Consider the following 24,982-nt stretch of genomic DNA (forward strand, 5'->3'; position numbering starts at 1 on the left):
TAACTGCCAGTCCTCTCCAGGATAGTGACCTATTTATTCTTTGTTCCCCCAAAGGAGCCTTACGATGGGACAAGGGATTAATCCTTGGGCACACCTCACAGGCTTTGACTACCTGTTGGATGGTCTGTAGGAGATTTGGCCCTGTAAATAGGGATTTGGCCGTTTGATGAGTGTTTTCAATATCCATATGAAAAGTTTGGTGGAGGGTATAAATACCTTTCCTTCTTCTGTCATTAACCACCCTGAGGGGAGAAAACTATGCCCCAGTGAAAGTCCCCATTCTGTTTCAGTAGGGGAATATTGGGGCTTAATCTCTTGGAGGGGGTTGTTCCATACCAAGGGTCCTTCCGTAGGTATTACTATTTTTTTTTTTTTTTTTTTGAGACGGAGTCTGGCTCTGTCGCCCAGGCTGGAGTGCGGTGGCCGGATCTCAGCTCACCGCAAGCTCCGCCTCCCGGGTTCACGCCATTCTCCTGCCTCAGCCTCCCGAGTAGCTGGGACTACAGGCGCCCGCCTCGTCGCCCGGCTAGTTTTTTGTATTCTTTAGTAGAGACGGGGTTTCACCGTATTAGCCAGGGTGGTCTCGATCTCCTGACCTTGTGATCCGCCCGTCTCGGCCTCCCAAAGTGCTGGGATTACAGGCTTGAGCCACCACGCCCGGCCTCCGTAGGTATTTCTAATGGGAGGTTCCACCTGGCAGCAATTTTGGCCTCAGCATCTGCCCGATGGTTTTATTCTGCCTTTTCTCCTTCACCTTTCTGATGGCTTTGGCAATGTAAGACTGCCACCTCCCTGGGTTTTTGCACTGTGTGCAATAACTCTATAATTTCCTTGTGGTATTTAATGGGGGTTCATTCCCCCAGAGGTTATGAACTCCCTTTCTTTCCATATTATAGCATGGACATGTAGGATTAGATAAGCATACTTGCTATCTGTATACGAATTCATTCTTTTTCCTTTTCCCAGTTCTAAGGCTTGGGTAAGTGCCACTAGTTCTGCTAACTGGTCACTGGTCCCCGGGGGAAGAGGCTTACTTTCAAGTACGGTTACATCAGTAACTATGGCATAACTTGCCCTTCATATCCCATTCTCCACAAATGAACTTCCATCAGTATATAGATTAAGGTCAAGATTAGCGAGGGGGACTTCTAAGAGATCATCTCAGGCAGTGTAAGTCTGGACTATAATTTGTTGGCAGTCCTGCTCGATTGGTTCCCCATCCTCCGGAAGAAAAGTGGCAGAGTTGAGGGCTGCACAAGTACGTATTTGAAGTCCCGGTCCCTCAAGGAGTAGCACTGGGTATCTAAGAAGGCGGTTTTCTGATAGCCTACTTAGGATGTAGCCTACTAGGATGCAATAAACTTCCTTTGGCACCTAGTATGCCATTTGCATCATGAGTAGTCCTGGCAGTGAGATCCTTTCCTTGTATTATTTTGATAGCCTCTGACACTAAGATGGCCACCGCCACAACTACCCATAAACAGTGAGGCCAGCCTTTTACTACTACATCAGTTTCCTTACTTAGGTATGCCACTGGTTGTGAGGATGTCCCACGAGTCTGAGTAAGGACTCCAAGAGCTATCCCTGCTCTCTCTGTGACATATAAAGAGAAGTTTTGTCCTGTGGGAAGGCTTAAAGCTGGAGCTTGTACTAGGGCCTGCTTTAAGGTTTTGAAGGCTGTTTCTGACTCTGGTTCCCATTCTACTAGATGAGTATTTGCCCTCTGGGTCTCCTTGATTAGAGTATAGAGTGGACAAGCCATCTCGCTGTATCTGGAGATCCATAGTCAGCAAAAGTCAGTGATTCCAAGGAATCACCGCGCTGTTTTAATGTCTTAGGGTGAGGATAAGCCAGTATAGGCTGTATTCATTACTTGCTGAGGGCCCTAGTCCCTCTGGCCAATACTAGGCCTAGATATTTGACCTGCTGTAGGCAAAGCGGGGCCTTTGACCTAGATGCCTTGTACCCTTGATTAGCCAGAAAGTTCAAGACATCTAGAGTAGGCCGGGCACGGTGGCTCATGCCTGTAATCCCAGCACTTTGGGAGGCCAAGGCAGGCAGATCACGAGGTCAGGAGATCGAGACCATCCTAGCTAACACAGTGAAACACTGACTCTACCAAAAATACAAAAAATTAGCTGGGCATGGTGATGGGTGCCTGTAGTCCCAGCTACTTAGGAGGCTGAGGCAGGAGAATGGCATGAACCCAGGAGGCAGAGCTTGCAGTAAGCTGAGATCGCGCCACTGCACTCCAGCCTGGGTGACAGAGCAAGACTCTGTCTCAAAAAAAAAAAAAAAAAAAGGTCTAGAATAGCCTGCTGGCATGAGGCTTCTGAATTAGTAGCCAAAAGTAAGTCATCCACATACTGAAGGACCAGAGTGTCTGGACTTGAGAAGTGGCCTAGATCTTGGGCCAGTGCCTGACCAAACAGATGAGGGCTATCCCTAAACCCTTGGGGCAAGACAGTCCATGTAATACGTTCCAACTCAGAACTGCTCTAGAGCACAAATGTGTGTTATAAATGCTAATTAACAATTTAAGGGAAATGTATAGTCTTCCTTCTTAGAATTAGCTCACAGTAGTATTTTACGAACTCAGAAAACATATTTTAAAAACTAACATAGTCTTGTTACCACGTATCCTGCCTAGACAGGGCATATTGTTGCAGTGTGCATGTAAACCACTTTTCTTCCCAGACTCAATAGCTAAGGGGAAAAGACTTGCAACTATGTAACAAGACCACATATCTGTATTGTACATTTTATATGAAAGTCCTTTTTATGTTCTTGATTTTGTCTGATCTTCACAACAATCCTGTGATGTTAGACAGGGAAATATCAGATTCACTTTACAGATGAAGTTAAGATTCAGAGAGGTTAAGTGGCTTTTCCAGTTATCACATACCTAGTAAGAGGCAGAGATAAAATAAGAACCAGGAACTTTAAGGTCAAGGGCTTTTTTCTCCATGCCACATAGCCTCTGAGAGTTTAATCTGAACTCAAATATTTTCACCACTTCATCCTCACTTTCTTATGTTGATTCAAATTTTTGTCATAGAATGCAACGAAACACCTACTTCTAAACTTATTGTAATGACCTAGTGGGTTCATCTTGCCTGCTGCACAGATAAAGCCATTCACTGAGACAGTGGTATTGCAGTAGAGAAGGAGTTTAATTATCACAGGGCCAGGTAAGTGGTAGGACAGGAGCTAATTCTCAAATCTGCCTCTACAAGAGCTCAGAAGCTAGGGCTTTTAAGGATAATTTGGTGGGTAGCGGGCTAAGAGAATGGGTGCTGCTGATTGGTTGGGGATGGAATCATAGGAGTGTCCAAACTGTCTTCAAGTGCTGAATCAATTCTGGGTGGGGATCACTGGTTGAGTCAGTTCCTTGATACGAATCATGGGTCTGGGTGGAGTTAGTCAGTTACCAGAATGCAGAAGTCTGAAAAGTATTTCAAAAACCAGTCTTAGGTTTTGACAATAGTGATGTTATCTGTAGCAGCAATGACAAATCTTATGACCTCTGACTTCGTGACTCCTGAACAGTAAGAAATTACAGAAAAGCAAGCTAGGAAATAGTAACTGCTAGTTACTGCTTAACTATACCTACATTTTAGTAATGAGGGATTATAGAAAACAATGGTTAGTTATCATTGGTTACCAATGCCTACATTTTAGCAGAATTCAGGCCCCTCCCACAATCCTAATCTTGTGGCTTTTCGTTAGCCTTACAAAGGTGGTTTCAGTCCCCAAACAAGGAGGGGGTCAGTTTTAGGGAGAGACTATTACCATCGTTGCTTCAAAGTTAAACTATAAACTAAATTCTTCCCATGGTTAGCTTGACCTATACCCAGGAATGAGCGAGGACAGCTGGCCTGCGAGGCTAGAAGGAAGATGGAGTCAGCCATGCTGGATTTCTTTCACTGTCATAATCTTTGCAAAGGCAGTTTTATTGTTATGCCGGGTTTTTACCAGTGAAAAAGGTCACAGAACATGTATTTTTTTGGAAAGTGTTGTTTCTTTGTCTCTAGTCTAAGGGAACACAAACAATATGAAAAACCCTGAAGGCCAAGGAAATTGAAGGGAAGTCCAATGAGATGATATAAAATAGAATATATTGATACATTAGTGGTTTTAAGTTTATACTTTGGGAGGAGGTTTACTTTTGTGAGAAATTAGTAAAGATGAGCTTTGAAGCTTTTGAAGAGGATCTTAAGTCTTCATGATGTTATTCAATGTGGAATGTGGAATGATGATCTTCAGACACTTCTTCAGACCATGTCATCACACACTTGGTACTTGGTGCTTTCCTAACATGCTATTTTAGGTGATATTTAGGCAACAGTGCACATTGATTTGTGTTTGTGTTTATTAATCATCCTTGGAGTTCTTTAAATGGAGTCCATGTTCGAGTCCACAGATGTCAGTGTTCTGCAAAACTGGTAATAACCTGGCATCTATGACTGCAACACATATCAGAAGTCCCATGTCCATCACAAACCAAGTACTTCCAGGGAGTAGATTCCTTACTTTTTATTACTCTGCAGTGGAATTTTGTCATTCTTATAAATTCCACAGTTTTCCCCTTTTGTCATCTCCTCCAAAGTCTTCCTCCTCCTCCTATGTTATTGTATCTTTCACTAAGTACTAGTTTCTCAAACGTGTACCATAGTGTTACAGGTAGTTAGGCATGAGCAGGGAAGGAGAGAGCTCTCCCCCGCCCACTAGGAATGTCAGGTGATGGTTCAGCAATTATCACATTGCCTCTCTAAAAGTGATAAATTGGCAGCTGGAGCCAGGGAGAGGCCATTTTCTGATGGTCCACAATTATTGCACTAAAGTGTTAATTGAATGCAGGCACCAGAGAGAAGGAACTTTCTGGGCATATACATTAACAGAGAAAATGGGCCGGGTGAAGTGGTTCACGCCTGTAATCTCAGCACTTTGGGAGGCCAAGGAGGGCAGATCACCTGAGGTCGGGAGTTCGAGACCAGCCTGACCAACATGGAGAAACCCCCATCTCTACTAAAAATACAAAATTAGCCGGGCATGGTGGTGCATGTCTGTAATCCCAGCTACTTGGGAGGCTGAGGCAGGAGAAGAATCTCTTGAACCTGGGAGGTGGAGGTTGCAGTGGGCCAAGATTGTGCCATTGCAGTCCAGCCTGGGCAACAAGAGCGAAGCTCCATCTCAAAAAAAAAAAAAGAAGAAGAAGAGACAAAGTGGTAGAGTAAGACCTTCTAGGGGCACTCCCCCAGAAAAGGGCAGAGAGCCTCAGATGGTCATGTGTACAACTTCCTAAACACACTGCATGTGCTCAGTTCCCAAAGGTAAAGAAGAGGCATTGTGCATGTGGGCAGCCCACCCTAAGGGAAGAATTATGGGAAAGGGGCTAGCCTATAAAGTCCTAGGATCAAGGTTAAACATTGTGCTTATTCTTCAAGTCGCATGCTTGGGTCTCTTCCAAGTGTACTTTCCTATCTTTCCTGTTCTAAAGCCTTTTAAAATAAACTTCCACTTCTGCTCTGAAACTTGCCTCGGTCTCTTTTTCTGCTTTATTTCCCTCAATCAAATTATTTCTTCTGAGTAGGCAAGAGTTGAGTTGCAGACCCATTCTGCTTTGCCCCCTGTAACTCAAATACCTTCCACCAGTAAAAATAGTGCCACCCATAGACCCCACAAGGTGTGCCCCTGCCATCGGCCCCACCCTTTAGAGGGCCCACACCGCTGTCATGTGAGGTCCACCTCTCAACACTCCCCCAGCATGACTGTGACTCTCAAGTTCTGCCACGTGACTTCACATTTGCCCCATGTCCTTGAAACAAAAGGCTACTGTGTTTGGACACTGTGAGGTTTGTGTGTGTGCCTCTTTCAACATCAGAGATGGAAACTACTTAAGGAGTGTGGGGAGGATCTGACTGGTGGGAATGCTTGGATAAAAGATATTGGCTGGGTGCTGTGGCTCACGCCTGTAATCCCAGCACTTTGAGAGGCCAAGGTGGGCAGATCACCTGAGGTCAGGAGTCACAGACCAGCCTGGCCAACTGGCGAAATCCCATCTCTACTAAAAGTACAAAAAATTAGCCAGGCGTGGTGGCACGTGCCTATCATCCCAGCTACTCAGGAGGCTGAGGCAGGAGAATTGGGTGAACCTGGGAGACAGAGGTTGCAGTGAGTTAAAATCGTGCCACTGCACTCCAGCCTGGGCGACAGAGGGAGACTCCATCTCAGAAAAATATATTAAGGAATTTGTCCTTTTTTCAGAGAGCATGAATGTATTCATTCATTCAGTATTGCTTTGTGAATAATTAAGTATTGTTTCCCAATACAATCAAGTGACTATTTTCTTGCTTCTCTTTGATTCCAACTCCGTTTGGTTCCAGGGGTTGTCATGGGTTAGTGTGGTATTGGCAATAGCTGTACATGGATGCTGAAGAATGTTTTGCAATATAGAAAAAAAGTATTAGTCCTACGTTTCTATATGTATGTAGGTCTAGATATAACATGTGTGAAGCTTGATACCAATTCTTTGACAGCTAGATGAATAATAAATATTAGAATTGCAAATTTTTTATATAAAAATATTTAGTAAAATTTCATTAAAATTAAAAATATTTGCTTTAAACAATTTTGATTTGAATTTTTACTTTTCAATCTTATAATTTGTGTTTGACTTTAAATTTTTAAGAACTAATTTGAAAATAATTGAACAAATGATTTATGAGTCTCCATTTATATTTTTGCCTTAGAATTCCAGGTGGGCATGTTGTGACAATCCCCTCTGTCTTGCAAAATAATCTTCTCATTCTTCTTTAAAACATTATTTAAAACCACATGTTCAGTGTGTTATTTTCTTGAATGTTGACCTACAAACCCTTTCTGTATTTAATCTAGTGTAGTTATTTCAGCATCAAGAGTAAAGGAAGCATCTTGGGACACAAAATTTAGTCATAAAGCTATACTCCACAGATACCTCCAAAATATTTGAAGCTTGAAAATGAAGTCTGAATTTGTAGATTAAATGCACTAAATAATAACATTCAGCCATTTTCACTAACTGGCCCAGGATCTCCATAACAATGTAGCCTCTTCCCATATTATTTATTCTAAAACTTTTGGAAATTATGAAGGATTTCCTATTTTTCCTCTCTTTTTCCAGAAAAATGCAAAGTTTAAACTAAATGTCCAATTTACTTTGAAATTTACAAGTCTGCTGGAAAGAAGAGTTCTTTTAAGACAATTAACTACCTGAATTCAAGTTCATTTGAAACTTGTGAGATGTTGGGCAAAAAATTTTAACTTTCTGAGACTCGATTTTCCTGTCTCTACAACAGGGATTAAATAATACATGTATTATAAGGATTTACAATGCCAGGCACAGAGAAGTGGCTTAATATAAGTTAGCTATTATTATACAAACATGCATGGATGTGGCAGCAGAGCAGAGAAAAAACCTGTGCAGAAGACATAGACTTTAGGCCAGACGCAGTGGCTCACACTTGTAATCCCAGCACTCCGGGTGGCCAGTGTGGGAATATCACTTGAGGCCAGGAGTTCAAGACCAGCCTGGGCAACATAACAAGACTCCATCTCTACAAAAAAAAAAAAAAGAAAAGAAAAGAAATGCATAGACTTCAGGGGCAGGTGAACCCATGATTGAATCCAGCTCTACCACTAACTAAATGTGTAATTTTGAGTCTTACTCATCTCTCTGAGCTGCAGGTTCTTATGTAGCATAGTTGGTGGGAGGACTCAGACTCTATGGAGCTCCAAACACATAATAGCAGCTTAGTAAATTGTGGTCATCACTGCTATAAAAGGGGTCAATTGCCATAGAATAACTAGATTCTATCATAGCAGATTATTCTTTTATTTTAAAAACATTCATTATTTACATTTCTTTTTACACAGAGAAACAATGCCAACTTCTTTTTTGGACTTTTCTCATAAACAAGGTGCATTTCTTTTTTTTTTTTTTTTTTTTTTTTTTTGAGGCGGAGTCTGGCTCTGTCACCCAGGCTGGAGTGCAGTGGCCGGATCTCCACTCACTGCAAGCTCCGCCTCCCGGGTTCACGCCATTCTCCTGCCTCAGCCTCCCGAGTAGCCGGGACTACAGGCGCCAGCCACCTCGCCCGGCTAGTTTTTTGTATTTTTTAGTAGAGACGGGGTTTCACCATGTTAGCCAGGATGGTCTCGATCTCCTGACCTCGTGATCCACCCGTCTCGGCCTCCCAAAGTGCTGGGATTACAGGCTTGAGCCACCGCGCCCGGCCAACAAGGTGCATTTCACAAAAAGCAAACAATTAGCTGATAAACAGGAAACCACTTACTCATCGACTTAATAAAGTAAGTTTTAGTATGCTGTATGATCTTTTCACATGTTTAAATGGTCATAGAAAATTAATGGGTGAAAAACTTAGTGAAAGTTCATCTTGCAGATTATCTTGGAATTTGGCTGGAACCCTACAGAAGCCAGGACTGAAATGATCCCTTAGCGGGAAATAAGGATTTTTTTTGTTCTGTGACTGGCTGTGGCCCGGTTTGGTTTTAGGGCTTGCTCAATGAACTTGAATTAACCACTGCTCTTTTAGCCTTTAAGACAAGCTGAGTTCTAGAAAGGTATAAAATCTCTAAGCCAGGCGCGGTGGCTCAAGCCTGTAATCCCAGCACTTTGGGAGGCCGAGACGGGCGGATCACGAGGTCAGGAAATCGAGACCATCCTGGCTAACACGGTGAAACCCCGTCTCTACTAAAAATACAAAAAACTAGCTGGGCGAAGTGGCGGGCGCCTGTAGTCCCAGCTACTCGGGAGGCTGAGGCAGGAGAATGGCATAAGCCAGGGAGGCGGAGCTTGCAGTGAGCTGAGATCCCGCCACTGCACTCCAGCCCGGGCAACAGAGCAAGACTCCATCTCAAAAATAAAATAAAATTAAAATAAAATAAAATCTCACATTGAGGATTAGGCATATTCTGTCCAGGACTAGGGTGTTGGTGGCGAGGTGGAGATTTGCCAGGGAAGAGAACATTGGGAGGGGCAGGGCCGGTTTAGGGGAGTTGGGCCTTTCCTAAAAATGGTGGAACACACTGGTTATTAGAAAAACTTGTGTGTCTTAGATTTGGTTTCTAATACCCACAAATCTTTCAGTGTGAGAACTGGAACCAATTTCCCTAACTTATCCTTCCCAGTCTATTCTCTGCGATGATCCGCATTTCCTCTTCCAGACTAAGAAAGAAAGGCCACTCATCCCTCTGTAACCTGGCACGGTGTAGGGGTCAGGTAATCTCCTGCATATCAGAACATTCTGGTCTCCCCAGAAACCCAGCTAGAGACTTCCCTTTCCATCTAAACCATAACACCAAGATTTCAAGAGTAAGATACACACGAGACTGCCTTTTCAAGTTCATTCCATTCAGTTCCTCTTTTGCTGTAACACAGAGTAAGTTCAGCTTCCCAGGGTCACCGCTGATTCCAGGCCAGCATCTCTTTCCTGAAGTCTATATTCCCTGCCTACCTTTCATCCTCTGACAGTCACTTACTTTGGGATCAAGGCAAGACTGGCCTCTTCTGCTCTAGGGTTGGCTTTAAAATTAAGGGAGGTCTCTAGCTGGGTTTCTGGGGATACCTGTAGATGATATTCGGGAGATTCCCTGACCCCCACACCGGGCCAGGTTGCAGAAGGATAGTGGCCTTTCTTTCTTAGTTGTGGTTAAAGGTATGAGGGTGGGGTGGGGAGGGCTTGGTCAAAACACAAATAAGCAAAGTCATCAGGGGTGGCAAGAGAAAGTTTGACTTTTCCTCCTTGCCACTTCTCCCTGGGACCTGCAACATGAGATTTTGTCAGTCAGTTTTATGAGTTTTTAAGAACTAAGCATGGTGTGTGTCTGGCACTCACATTTCTGCATAGAAACACGTCTCCACTTCCTCCGCACCCTGTCTTGGTGAAGGACACCACCATCTCTGTGGTAATTAGAAATCTAGGAACATCCTTCACTCTCCTTTCTCCCTTGCCTCTTTTTATCAATCCATCACCAAATCCTATAGATTTTTACCTTTTAAAATAACTTTTTAATACACTGACTTACCAGTGGTTTTCAACTGGGGGTGATTGTGCCATCCAGGGAACATTTGAGAATGTGCACAGGCATTTTTGGTTGTCACAACTGCAGAGGTGCTACATTGCCAAACACCCTACAATGCATAGGACTCTACCCAAAATCACCAAATCCAGCCCAGAATACCGACAGTGCTGAATTTGAGAAATCCTGCGTTGGCTCCACTTGTTAGGAGAATAGAATAGACTCCTGACTGATCTGCCTATTTCAATTCTCCCTGTTTTCCCAACCCAGCCAAATTGATAATCCTGCAGCCAAATGATCTTTTAAAAGCATAGACCTGATCCTGTCACTCCCCTGCTGAAAACCACTTAATGTCTTACAGGGGAGAAAAAGATGTGATACCTTTCCTCATCTATCATAAGGGTTATAGCTGACACTCCTATAACAAAAGACAGATTAACAAGAGCAAAGCATGAAAAAATTGTTAACTCAAAAGTTTTACACAACACAGGAGGCTTCGGAAATAAAGACTCAAAGACCCAGGGAAAAGTATTTTTATGCTTGGGCTCCACGAAGAACGGACAGCTGTGTAGAAATGTGATTGGACAAAAAGGGTATGATATAATGGTAACAGACTGAAAGGGGAACCCAGCAAGGCCTATCTGTTTACATTTTTCTTGACCTCTCTGAGTAGGATTTCTTCCTGCTGGGTATAGAGCAGGACTCCTCTGGAATAAGATGCTTATGATCCACATTAGACGGGCATGCCAGAGAATTTCTTTATGGCCAGTTCCTACAAATAAAGGCAGAGGAAGGTTAAAGTAATATTTCCAGGTTTTTGTGCTTTGCTTTGAGGGAGAGGGGTTCTATAATATATATAATATACATATTAATAGTTTCCATGACCCACCTTGGGGAAGAGGAATTCTGGTGTCTATGATTTGCTTTGGTGGAGAAACAGGGGCAGGAGACAGGAGAACAGAAAAAGGTCAGAGAGAAACTTTGCTTCTGAGGCCTTCCAATCTTCTTTAATTCAAAGTATTCAGCATGCCAAAGCATCATACTTTTATTTATTTATTTATTTATTTATTTTGAGATAGGGTCTCACTCTGTCACCTAGGCTGGAGTGCAGTGGTGAGATCATGGCCTACTGCAGCCCCGACCTCCCAAGGCTCAAGTGATCCTCCTGCCTCAGCCTCCCAAATAGCTGGGACTATATGCATATGCCACCATGCCCAGCTAATTTTTGTATTTTTAGTAGAAATGAGGTCTCACTATGTTGCCTAGGCTGGTCTTGAACTCCTGGGCTCTAAGCCCCAGTAGTCTTTTCATGGCTCTTAAGATAAAGGCCAGAACTTTCAACTTGTCCTTCACCTGGCCATTGGTTCCTTCACTAGCCTCATTTTAAGTATTTTCTTCTTATCTCCCTCTGTACCAATCACACTGCCCTTCCCAGTTCATCCAATCTGTGGCCCTACCTTAGTGTCTTTATAAAAATTATCCTCAGCCCATCCCACCCCCATCCAGCAATCCCTCCTCATCGTTTGACCCTCAGTGAAAGCGGTGCATGCACACAGAGACCATCCCTATCACTGCCCGTTCAGCTCATGTTAAAGAACAAATTATTCAACGATACTTGCTAAAGCATGGTAAGGCCACCTTTACTCAGGACCATCATGAAAGGTATAGGAACCATGACAATGGAAGCTTGAGAACAGAGCTCAACTCTAAATACAGCATGGGCAAGTGGGAACTTATAGCCAAGGAGCAGGTCAGTCGATAGAAAATTACTAAGAGCAACCATCAGGGCTGATGGAGGATTCTGGCTAAATTGACCTAATGGGTTTCTTGCTGAAGACAGGTATGAAAGGAAAATAAATCTTGGGGCCCTCAAATCACTAAGCCAAAGGGACAGCCAAGCTGGGAACTGTGTCAGGCAAATCTGCCTCCCATTTTATTCCTGCATAAGATAGTTACAAATATAAAAAAGCTCCATATCCCCCCCACCCCAAATAATTTTCCCACAGGGAAATTCCTTGTGGACAAAGGACAGACAGAACTCAAAGTCGTTCCTCTGGTCACAAGAGACAACTGTACATCTGATGGCGTTCTCTGCCCTATTGCTTCACTAAGCCAGACTTAGGCGTAAGTCACTATTCCTCCACCCTCCTCTCATATGTAAATTGTTGTATTCAGTGAAAAGCTAATCAGAGACTCAAAGGAATGTAATCTTTTGTCTCTTATCTCCCTATGACCTGACTGAACCAATGTACCTCTTATACATATTGTGTAGGATGTCTCATGTCTCCCTAAAAATCCTTGGTATACAACCAAGCTGTGCCCTGACCACCTTGGGCACATGTCAGGACCTCCTGAGGCTATGTCATGGGCATGTTCTTAACCTTAGAAAAATAAACTTTCTAAATTGATTGAGATCTGTCTCAGATATTTTGGGTTCACATAAGCCAAGATAATCAGACATCACCTGGGGGATGGTAGAGACTAAGGAACCTGATCGGATATGGAGGGTGATCAGACATTGAGGACACTGATGGACTGACTTAGCAGTGTTGCCAAACTGACTTAGCAGTGTTCTTTGCTAAAACTGGATTTTATAAGGAAGGGCACAGACAAGCCTAGGAAAAGGTTCAGGAGCCCGATGAAAGTTTAGCCGGGCAAAGAATCTTTGTCACTAGGTGGGGATCCTAACATAAGCATTCATACTATTACGTTTCTTTTCTTCTTATTTCAATCTATAATTCTATTTGCGTAATAATGTTGTTACAGGAAAGGAGTCCTGATCCAGACCCCAAGAGAGGGTTCTTGGATCTCATGCAAGAATGAATTCAGGGCAACTCTGCAGTGCAAAGTGAAAGCAAGTTTATTAAGAAAGTAAAGGAATAAAAGATGATACACTAAACAAGGGGTGGATTATTCATGGCTCCCCTTTTTAGACCATCTAGGGTAACTTCCTGATGTTGCCATGGCATGTATATAAACTGCCATGGAGCTGATGAGAGTGTAGCAATGAGGACAACCAGAGGTCACTCTTGTCGCCATTTCGGTTTTGGTGAGTTTTGGCAGGCTCCTTTGCTGCAAACTATTTTATCAGCAAGGTCTTTATCACTGTATTTTGTGCTGACCTCCTATCTCATCCTTTGACTTAGAATGCCTAACCATCTGGAAATGCAGCCCAGTAGGTTTCAGCCTCATTTTACCCAACTCCTATTTAAGATGAAGTTGCTCTTGTTCACATGCCTCTGACATTTCCCACCTCTTTTATTAGAGAACCCTTAATCCTAAGGGTTGCAGAGGGACAAGGATCCATCTTTTGTAACTTCTTCAGGCTGAATAGGGGCGATGATATTCCTGCCTAACTATGAGGGTCTTTTGCATTCAGGGTAGAGAGGAGCTCAGTCAGAGAGCATCAGTATGGTAAGGTCCATTCAAAACTCTTGAGTTTTGATAAAAGGTGATATCTGGAAGATTAATGTGTGTTTAAGAAAACATTTAGTAAGCCTGTCCTATATTCCTAGACAAAGAGTATAACAGCAATATATTGCACAAGTGTAAAGCAAAATAAGTAAAGTTATTCCAAGTAAGCTAAATTAGAAGGCTTTTCATGAATGGGGCAGCTGTTGGAACTAAGCTGACATGGGGTTATTAGCTGAATGTAATGTGCCCAGAATTAGAATACTGATCCAGATTTTTGCATTACCCATCCCTTTTGTTTCTTCTGAGCAGCAGTCAGAGATCATTGGTTGGTTCACAGGAATAAGCAGGGTTAGCCTAAATTGCAGAAATAAACTTAAAAACAACTAATGAGACTAGAATTTAATAACAAGTGTACCATAGTTCTTGAAACATAATATTACTCTCTCCAGTTTCTCATTTTTACTAAAGACAAATCATGGTAAGACTGATTTGCTTTGTTATACTTGGCCTGATTATTTGTATAAAGTGCAACAAGAATAATTATTTTTCACAAAGGCTCTTTTTAAATTGGCTTTGATGGAACTCTGCTCTATAGAAGTAATCTTAGATAAGACTTTGTAAAGCCAAGCTTGGCCATGTGTTTGTACCCTCAAATACCTATGATTTGAGTAAATTCCTATCCTCTTGGGGTCTCAAGATAACTTGGGAGTCCTGGACCTGTCAGAAAGTGACATTCTTTACTTATCACAGGTCATTCTTTACTTACCTGTACAGGGACTGTTGCAGACAAGATCTGAGGCCAATTCTCCAAGGGGTTTTTATTGGCTTTACAAGTCAAGTTTGATTCCTTAAAGGAAAGCACACCATTCCAGTTAAAACCTTGGTAAAATAACCAATTATCCAATTGTATTCTGTTACAAAAGAAAACAGATGTATGCAAATAACTATGTAGACATAAACTATGTAGATATAAATTAAGAATACTCACAAATAGTTTCCAAATTTTGGAAAAATTAGGTAGAGAGAAACAAATATTCTCCAAATTTTGTTCACAGAAGTATACTCAATTGCTAAAAGCTGTAAATAGCTCAAAAGAAAAGTTTCCTTGACTCTGATATTCATGAACATTCCAGCTCTTCATGAGGGTTCTGAAAGTTGTTTCCTCTATTCTAATGTTACAATTTCCAAAGTTATTAGAAACCTGCATTTAGGAACACCCGCTAGAGTTCTATAGTTGATTACAAACCACCTTCTAAAGAGGATTAGAACAAGAAAACAATTGTGGTTGATAAAAAGTTTTAGGATAGCCACGATTAAAGCCACAATTGATAAGGAAACTTGGTTACTTCTGTGGCACACAAAATATGACATAACAATTTTAATTATGAATAACCTACACTAAGTCATATTAGAATTACAAGCATTTCTCATAACTTTGTAACATATACCAATAACACATTTATGCAAATATAGTCCAAAAAAAGCAAAACACCATTTCACATTTGGTAATGCTTCCTGTATGATTGTTATACCAAATAACCCAAATTTTACCTTTACATTAATGTGCTATTAATGTTAAACCCAATTTTTAATAAAACCTTATAGACATATTTACCCAATTTTAATGTTTAACCATAAGGTAAGAGTCTTATAAACCTTGTATAACCCTTTACAATTGTGTGTGTGTGTGTGTGTGTGTGTGTGTGTGTGTGAAAGAGCAGATCAATCTCTAAGAAAAACCTGTTGTGCTTTTATTCCATTGTTTAATTTATGGAAAAACTGAATAAAACCCCTGTAACTTTAGCCAATATGTTCACACATGGAATCTCTTACAATTAATTTTTATAAACCTTCCACAACTTATTTAAACCTTTAGATTTTTTTTTTTTTACTTAAAGTAATCCTTTAACACTTAAATGTAGGCAGAAAAAAATCCACATTCCCATGACTTCTTATAAGCTTTCACCAAAAACACATTTTACTTTCTTTACACACCTTGCATGTAAAATTGTTTCTTTAGTAGTTTTAATTACATGTTATAATGTCAACTCTTAGCAACTTTTATTTTTGGTGAAAACCTTGGTAAGTAAGAGATTTTAATCATGTCCTAGGTGTGTAGCCTAGCCTAGGACACACCAGGCAGAGGTGCAGATAAGAGCTGACTCTCCAGCATAGCTAGAGAGCATGGCTAACTCCACATGTCCACAGGGATCAGCCTTACTTAAGCAGGCAAGTTGTACAGTAAGAGTCATAGGGCATTGTATGAAGCATTTAGGAGGCTTAACAATCTGTGAATTGTACAACAGGTCTTGTATAAAATCACTTTCATAAATTCTTTCACAACTTACACAGACCATCTGAGACAATGTGGATATCTAGCCCAACTCCCTGGATCCCACCAGTCTCTAAGTTCCAAGAAGAAGGAAATTTTATTTGTTTTTCCATTTTTTCCAAGTGACTAGCACATGAATGCACACGGGATGCTCTGTAAATATTTGTGAAAGAAATGGAGAGAAGAAAGCAAGACAGGAAGGAAAGACATAAAGAAAGGAAGGGAAGGGTAGAGAAGGGAAGAGGACTGGAGGGAAAGGAAGGAGAAGGGTAAGGGAGGGAGTCTAAGGGAAGGTATGGAAGAGAAAAAGGAATGACAAGCTGCCAACCATTCAATCAGGTTACTTCCAGAGCTGTCTGCTTCCCTGAGGAAGCAAGAGGGTACATTTCAAAGTGTTATGTGGTACTTACGGGCTTGGAGCTCTAAATTAGGCTAGACCTGCATTTAAGTCCCACTCAGGGCCGGGCAAGGTGGCTCACGCCTGTAATAGCAGCACTCTGGGAGGCCAAGGTGGGCGAATCACTTCAGGTCCAGAATTTGAGACCAGCCTGGTCAACATGGTGAAATCCCATCTCTACTAAAAATACAAAAATTAGCTGGGCATGGTGGCATGTGCCTGTAATCTCAGCTACTTGGGAGGTGGAGGCAGGAGAATCACTTGAATCCAGGAGGTGGAGGTTGCAGTGAACCAAGATCAAGCCACTGCCCTCCAGCCTGGGCAACAGAGTGAGACCCTGTCTCAACAATAAATAAATAAATAAATAATATAAAGTCCCACTCAACTTTGTAACCATGGACAAATTATGTGCTTCTCTTTTCCTCACGTTACTTGTCTGTAAAATGGGGATCATGGGAGATGTGAAGACATTGCAACAATGTTTGGCACAGTCTGCACTCTAAATGCAAGTCTGTTTAGAAATTTATTAATTTTAAAAAGTTGTTATTTATTTAAAGACAGGTCTCGCTCTGTCGCCCAGGTTGGACTGCTGTGGCGTCATCCCAGTTCACCGCAGCCTTGAACTCCTGGGCTCAAGCTATCCTCCCACCTCAGTCTCCCAAGTAGCTGGGACTACAGGCGTGCACCGCCACGCCCGGCTGCTCTTTAAAATTTTTTGTAGAGATGGGGCACGGGCGCAGCAGGTGTCACTATATTGTCCAGGCTGGTCTTCAACTCCTAGCTTCAAGCGATCCTCCCTCCTGACCTTCGAAAACGCGGAGATTGCACGCATGAGTCTTACTTGCAATTATTGGCCCGGACCTGGGCCTTTCCAGCCCACACTCGGAGGGGCCCGCCCCTCGCTTGGCTTGCCGCTCACCCATTGGCCGAGAGCGGCGGACCTTCCACCAGTCTGCTCGGCCCAGGAGGGAGCGGGCCAAAGCGCAGAACCAATGGGCGCGGGGATTACGGTCTCCGGGATACAGGTGTACACAGTGGCAGCGTCGCAGTCGGCAGCCCGGTGGCGGAGGAAAGGTAACCGACCCGCCCTGGGGTGCTGCGTGCGCTGCCCGCTCCCGCCTGAGGAAAATACTACCCATGGCGCAAGGCCGGGAGCGCGACGAAGGTCCCTACTCCGCCGGCGGCGCGTCCCTGTCCGTGAGGTGCGGTGTCCACGGCCCCGCGACCGCTCTGGGTCCCGCGGAACCTCCTGCCCCACGTCGCCTCCTCCCTCCTCTCCCTCCGGTTCCTTAGGGCGGCTTTCCCCGCAGCTTCCACTCCTTCCCCTCTGCCCCTATTGCCTTCCCGCAGCCTCCCTACCCGTGTGACCTCCCCTGTCCGCTCCCCATCCACTTGTTCCTTGACCCTGTCCCCAGTTGTCTTTCCCACTCCTTATTCTGCGACCTTGACCGCCCCCCCACCCCCCACCGCCTCCCTTACCCAGCAACGCCCCCTGCACCCTTCATCTCTTCCTTCTGGCTCAGGATTCCCGTTAGTGATCCGGGTCCCCTGATCACACCCCCTCCCCCTCCACCCGGCGACGGTTGGGATCCCGTCGTTGCTACCGTTGGTGATTTCCCCCAAACTTAGGTCCCTGAATCCTTCTAACTCCCATCCACTAGCTTTGGACTTATTTGCATATATAGTGGCCTTTGAAAAGCATCAAGCAGTGCGCAGATATAGGTGGTATTTTTTTTTTCTGCGTTCTAGCGTGTTCCTCCCAGCCCTAACCTCCACCCTATACAGCATCCCCTGCTAGTCTTGGACACTCTAATGTCTCGAGGTTTCTCACCAAACCAGTGTCCTTCACTTGCTTTTTCCACCATCTTCAAGCGTATCTTTAATATTTAAATAAAAATAATAGAATCTCCTTCATCTCCTCTCCTTCTTTGTTTTTTTTTTTTTTTTTTTTTCTTTTTTTTTTTTTTAAGACGGAGTCTCGCTCTGTCGCCCAGGCTGGAGTGCAGTGGCCAGATCTCAGCTCACTGCAAGCTCCGCCTCCCGGGTTCACGCCATTCTCCTGCCTCAGCCTCCCGAGTAGCTGGGACTACAGGCGCCCGCCACCTCGCCCGGCTAGTTTTTTTTTTTTTTTTTTTTTTTTTTGTATTTTTTAGTAGAGACGGGGTTTCACCGTGTTAGCCAGGGTGGTCTTGATCTTGTGACCTCGTGATCCGCCCGTCTCCGCCTCCCAAAGTGCTGGGATTACAGGCTTGAGCCACCGCACCCGGCCTCTCCTCTCCTTTCTATCATACACTTAGCACGCACTCCTTACTTGAGAGTATGTTCTTTTTGTGTGCTAGCCTTTCATTAACGTCGACTTCATTCCTTTTATTTTCTACATTTATCTGTATTTTTAAATCTAAAATATGGCCACATACTCTTCATCTGTGTAAATAAGCAATTTTCCTACTCCGCTTACAACCACAAAGCAAGTTGTCCTATGCAAAGTTGTTTTTTAAAGTTCATTTAAAAAATCAAACTAATTATAAAAGAATGGCCCAGGATGCCATTGTGTTGAGATCAAGCTCTTTTCTCTGTTATTTTCACTTTTTGTCTTCCAAGAATACAAGACCCCAGAAGTCCTTCTGAGACTTTCTCAGGTTTGGTCAGAGTTTCCTTTGCTGAAAAAGTTATCTGAAGAAGGCCTGGGAGACCTATGGGACTTTAGGTCTACATTTAAATTTCTACAATTCATTGACTCAAATGGATCTCACAGCCAGCATGTGTGTTCTTTTATCTTAGAAACTGGGGGCAGAAAGGACATGGAAATAGAAATATTTCAAAGATTTTGATGACCCTTTGCTTTGTTAAAAAAAAAAAAAGTATTTGAAATGTATTATATTGATGTTGACATATCTTTTCCCAAAGATGGGTGCAAGGATTCCCTAAGCAGAATGTTCATTTTGTCAACAACACCACCATTTGCTACCCTTGTGGGAATTATGTAATATTTATTAACATTGAAACCAAGAAAAAGACTGTACTCCAGTGTAGTAATGGAATTGTGGGCGTCGTGGCAACTAACATCCCCTATGAAGTTGTGGCTTTTTCTGACCGGAAGCTAAAACCCCTCATCTACATATACAGCTTTCCAGGATTGACCAGAAGGACCAAATTGAAAGGTATTCTGGAGAACCCTTCCTCTGCCCCTAATTGAAGGATTTTGTTTAAAGATTTGACTAAATCTATTATGTGAAGATTTCTTTTTTGAAAAGTGTTTGTTTGTTTTTGAGATGGAGTCTCGCTCTGTCACCTAGGCTGGAGTGTAGTGGCACAATCTCGGCTCACTGCAACCTCTGCCTCCCAGGTTCAAGTGATTCTCCTGCCTCAGCCTCCTGAGTAGCTGGGATTACAAGTGTGCACCACCACGCTCGGCTAATTTTTGTATTTTTAGTAGAGATGGGGTTTCACTGTGTTGGTCAGGCTGTTCTCGAACTCCTGACCCAGTGATCCGCCTGCCTCGGCCTCCCAAAGTGCTGGGATTACAGACATGAGCCACCATGCCTGGTCTAGTTTTTTTTTTTTTTTTTAAATACACATTTTTAAAGAAGGAATCAAGCTGATCACTGAGGATTTAATTATGTTAGCTAAAGCCTTGCTGTTCAAAGTGTGGTCTGTTTACCAGCAACATTGGTGCTACCTGGGAAGCTTGTTATAAATGCAGAAACTTGGCTCCCACACCAGAGCTACTCAATCAGAATCTGCATTTTAACAAAATTGCCCAGGTGATTCATACGCACATTAAACTTTGAGATGCACTGGGCTAGAAGACTATTGCCTTTTTCAGAACAATGATTTTTCTTCTTTCCTAATATTTGTTGAAAATCCAGGTGAGTTGATGTTTGTATAGCTCTAAAGTCAAGTCTCTGAGCCTCAATTTCCTCATCCATGAAATAGGGATAAAGACAGTGTCTAATGTCAAGGCTGTGGTGATGATGATAGATGAAATTATATAATATGTTGCATATGTATGTATGCCAAGTGCTCAATGTTGCCTACCATTTGAATTATTACTGTTTATTTTATTTTATTTTATTTTATTTATTTTAACACAGTCTGGCTCTATCACCCAGGCTGGAGTAGAGTGGCATGATCTTGGCTCACTACAGCCTCCACTTCCTGGGTTCAAGTGATTCTCCTGCCTCAGCCTCCCAGGTAGCTGGGATTACAGGCTTGCACCACCGTGTTTGGCTTTTTTTTTTTTTTAATGTTTGTGGCAGAGGATGGGGTTTTACCACATTGGCCAGGCTGGTCCCGAACTCCTGGCCTCAAGTGATCCACCCACCTCCGTCTCCCAAAGTGCTGGGATTACCGGTGTGAGCCACTGCGCCTGGCCTACTGACTCCTTCTTAGATAAAGCTGACCCACACTGAGCTGCTGCACATCTGCTGGAGCCTCCAGCTAATGATTCCCTCATTTGACACCCCATGGGCAGAAAGCTCATGCTTGAGGCTGGACTTGGCTCTGTAGTCTTAAGGGTCAAATGAGTGTTTGGGTGAAGTCAGGGAACTTCACTATAATTTATAATACTTTGTTTGTGGTGAAATTTGCATTCTCAACAGTTTAAGACAACTTTTAAAACATAACCCATTCACCTATCTAGTTGGACCATAACTACACTTTATCTTTAAAATTTCCCCAGGTTGGTTATTTGGCTGTAGTTCTGTTTGAGCCAATTGAAAGTTTATTCAAACCAATACCCAAGAGTCATACTGAATAATGATGCCCTAAAGGAATTCCCAGTAATATTAATCAGTAATATTAATCAGACCTGTTTTCACTGTTATTTAATATCAACCTGGAAGTTCTAGCCAATGCAACAAAATATAAAACTGAAGAAAAATATAGCTATGGGAAAGGAGATGATGGATAATGCAATAGTCTGCTAGGACTAACAAAAGAATGCGCAGTAAGATGCTGGTTTTGAAATAAGTACCCATTAGAAATAAGAAATAAGTACCCATTAGAAGATACACATACTTAGAAATAATTCAAAAAAATAAGTGTGAGTGACCTAGGTGAAGAAAACTACAAAAATCACTGATTTAAAATATTTAAATGTATAGAAATATATTCCTGGATGGACAGCCTGGTTATTATAAATATATTTCTGAGATTTGTCATAGAAAGTAATTTGTAGGTTTAGCATATGTTTTAGACAGCAAGGAGTACTCAAATGATTCTAAAATTCATCTGGGAAAATAAAACAGAGAATGAGAATAATTTGAAAGAGAATGATGGCAAGGCATTTTAATATTATGGTGCCATAGTAATTAGAAGTGTGGCATTGGTGCAGGGATCACCAGATCAATGGGAGAGTTGAAGACTTGGGACAGAATCTGAAATATATAAAAGCTGAGTAAATGAAGAAAGAGGCTGTCACCAAAAAGAAGGAGGAAGAGGAGGAGGAAGAAGAAAAGGAGGAGGAGGGATAAGGAGGAATAAGGAGATAAGGGATAAGGAGGAATAAGGATAAGGGAGGAATAAGGAGAAGAAGGAAGAAGAAAAAATATAGATTATCCAACAGTAGTGTTAAGAAAATGCATATTTTAACAAAAGTATCAAGTTAGATACTCATGGTCTATATCAGATGAAAATGAGCATTCAATATAAATAACAAATCCACTTGAACATAGTAGAAAATACAGGCCGGCACGGTGGCTCCCGCCTGTAATCCTAACACTTTGGGATTCCAAGGCAGGCAGATCATGAGGTCAGGAGATTGAGACCATCCTGGCCGACATGGTGAAACCCTGTCTTTACTAAAAATACAAAAGTTAGCTGGGCATGGTGGCATGTGCCTGTAATCCCAGCTACTCAGGAGGGTGAGGTGGGAGAATCACTTGAACCCAGGAGGCAGAGATTACAGCGAGCCGAGATCACACCACTGCACTCCAGGCTGGCAACATGGCGAAACTCTGTCTCAAAAAAAAAAAAAAAGTATATATATATATATGTGTGTGTGTGTGTATATATATGTGTGTATATAGAGAGAGAGAGAGAGTAGAAAATATGGTAGAATAGAGGAGTGATTCTAGGTAGGGGAAGAACTTTTCACACAAAACAAAAACTTAGAAAAGACAGACATATTTGATTGTATATATATTTAAAACTGATTAACATCAAAACACCATGAAAAATTAAAAGGGAAATAATCAACTGGGTAAAATATTTGGACAAATGGGATCAAATATTTTCAGAGCATTAATGAAACAAGAACAAAACAGCCTCTTAGAACAATGGGAATAAATTAACCCAGACAAATCACTAAACTACAAATGACCAAAGACATCAAAAAATGTTTCGTCTCAAGATTTGTTTTAAAAAGTGTAATTTAAACCAAGATGTTATTTTTCTGCCTATCAAGGTCACAACTTTTTTAAGATCATAATTGCTAGGTAGAATGCAGTGAAACTGGTAGCACTCTTATTTGCTGAAGGTGGGACTATAAATTGATAGAGTCTGTGAAGTAAATATTTACTCTATTTGACTCAGTATACTCGCTTCAAGACGAATTCAATTTTTAGGAAATGGTTAAAAATATGTTCAAAGATTTACATGCAAAAGAGTTTAAAAAGCACTGTCATAATAGCACAAGATTGGAGCAACCTACATCTCCAGTATTGTGGATATAGTTAAATAAAATATACTATAAAGGGGTATTATGCAAACATTAAAAATCACACTTTTAAAGAAGTGTTAAGATAATATAAAATTGTCAATATAACATAAATTAAAAGCCAACTTGAGGTAACACTATAATCCAATTCCATTTAAAATGGATTATCATGTGTGTGTGTGTGTGTGTGTGTGTATACATACATATTATGAGACAGAGTCTCACTCTGTCACCCAGGCTGGAGTGCAGTGGTGGAATCTTGGCTCACTGCAACCTCTGTCTCCCGGGTTCAAGCGATTCTTCAACCTCAGCCTCCTGAGTAGCTGGGATTACAGGTGCCCGCCACCATGCCCAACTAATTTTTGTATTTTTAGTAGAGACGGGGTTTTACCATGTTGGCCAGGCTGCTCTCGAACTTCTGACCTCAGTGATCCACCTGCCTTGGCCTCTCAAAGTGCTGGGATTTCAGGCGTGAGCTCTCTCTCCCAGCCTTATATATAATATTTAATCTATGGCTAGTATAGCTATAAAAAGCAAAGTTATATTTAAAGAAAATATATATGTATGTATTTTTTCAAGTAAACACAGAAGAAAATTCTAGAAATAAATTTACCAACTTTGGTGGTAGGATTGTAGAGAATATATTTTTCTCTCTTTTTTTTGGCATTTTCTTCAAATACCATATTTTCTAAGATTTAAAGAACATCTAAAGTTGGTCATCTTCAGTTGTGGAGGGAAACGTCTGTTTAGCAAGCATTTAAAAATCATTAAGGTCTCTTCCTACAGAAAAACTAGTTTTTGTAGTGAATTCTCAATAAATACACTTTTTTCTTTGTTGATTAGACTATGCTGAATATATTCAATAAATGACAGAAGCAAAATTTCAGGATTATATTATGGTCAATTAAAATGAGAATGAGAAAAAAAGCAGAAAACAGCTATTAAAAATCCACAGAACAAGCAATAGAGACATAAACATACGAAGACAGACTGAGGTGAGGGCAAAGCTTGCACCTGTGGAACCCCACTGACGAGCAGATGAAGAAGAGGGAAAATCAGACCACTCTGTACTGGGAAGTAGAGACAGGCTCTTCTTGTTTTGGCCTCCCCGTGGTATGCATTTTAAAACATGTTGTTGCTAAGACTTTGGAATTCATGTTGCTTTTCATCAACTATAGGTACAAAGGAGTCGGTCACTTTTTATAGCTGTTCCAAAAGCTGGAAGATATTAAGCTAAGGGCCAGATATGGCCTAAGATAAAAGAAATAAGGAAGTAAGCTAGAATTATTACAACTCCCCAAGATATTTAAAGATGCCTAAATAACTATTCTAATTACAATGTCTCATATATTTATGAGATGATTCTTGGGTCATTTCAAACCATACTGGGACATGCATGGTGCAGTATGCTCAGTTCTGCACTGAAGTCTAGAGATAGTAACCTCATGGTCTTAATTCACTTTAATATCTTTTATAAATGGGTCTTAGCTTTGCTCTAAGCTTTCTGTTCATGGTCTTAGAAATTAGCCAGGATCTTTCTTATTCTAATAGTTAAATGCTTTTGAATTACGTGAAAATCATTAGCAAAGGAAAATAAACTGTAAGACCATAGTTAACTGAACATGGTCTTAACATAATCAAATCCTGATAATGGATTTTATATTTTAGGCAACATTCTCCTGGACTACACTTTGCTTTCATTCAGTTACTGTGGCACCTACCTGGCTAGCTACTCCTCTCTCCCAGAATTTGAACTGGCCCTTTGGTAAGTTTCAGCATCCTGTGGAATTCCTTTTACTGGGTTACATTACATTTTCCTCTTACTTTTCTGGATTTTATCAATGGAAATAGACATCAAAAATCTGAAACAAGGAAATATGAAGGAAAAAAATCCCAATCATAAGTTTTCATACAGTTGCTATGTTTAGGCATAAAATTTGGCAGTCAGAGCAAAAACTATATAAGAACTAAATTAGTTATTGTCATTCTCTTTTATTAACATGCTTTATATATTCTCAGATAGAGAATATATTTATAAATACATAAAGTTTCACTTAAAAAAATAAATGGCATCTTGGAGTTGTTCACAAGTTTCCTGCTA

The 24,982-nt window shown here is 41.6% G+C and overlaps 1 protein-coding gene and 1 long non-coding RNA gene across 5 annotated transcripts in view; one reads left to right on the top strand and one right to left on the bottom strand.

Annotated features, from left to right (window-relative positions):
• Nucleotides 1–8,900: 8,900 nt before the first annotated feature.
• Nucleotides 8,901–16,387, bottom strand: LOC117067277. Its single transcript, XR_004430685.1, has 3 exons — nucleotides 16,237–16,387; nucleotides 14,261–14,341; nucleotides 8,901–10,852 (listed from the first exon to the last, which is right to left on the bottom strand). It is a non-coding gene; the product is annotated as an uncharacterized LOC117067277 (long non-coding RNA).
• Nucleotides 16,388–17,043: 656 nt separating this feature from the next.
• The window catches only part of CFAP43 (cilia and flagella associated protein 43), a 115,249-nt gene continuing 107,310 nt past the window's right edge, over nucleotides 17,044–24,982 (top strand). Inside the window, exons 1-3 of one of the 4 annotated variants that reach the window (XM_033183582.1) lie at nucleotides 17,044–17,297; nucleotides 19,131–19,384; nucleotides 24,550–24,646. Coding sequence is in view for 3 of the 4 variants with exons in the window: in XM_033183596.1 (XP_033039487.1) it covers nucleotides 17,361–17,425; nucleotides 19,131–19,384; nucleotides 24,550–24,646 (416 nt within the window). In the remaining variant the exon portion in view is untranslated. Of the gene's footprint in view, nucleotides 17,426–19,130; nucleotides 19,385–24,549; nucleotides 24,647–24,982 lie in introns of all 4 variants that reach the window. The other 3 variants (XM_033183596.1, XM_033183573.1, XM_033183570.1) reach the window with 3 other exon arrangements.

Source organism: Trachypithecus francoisi, unplaced genomic scaffold, assembly GCF_009764315.1.
Source record: "Trachypithecus francoisi isolate TF-2019V2 unplaced genomic scaffold, Tfra_2.0 Contig01579, whole genome shotgun sequence".
Lineage (NCBI taxonomy): Eukaryota > Metazoa > Chordata > Mammalia > Primates > Cercopithecidae > Trachypithecus > Trachypithecus francoisi.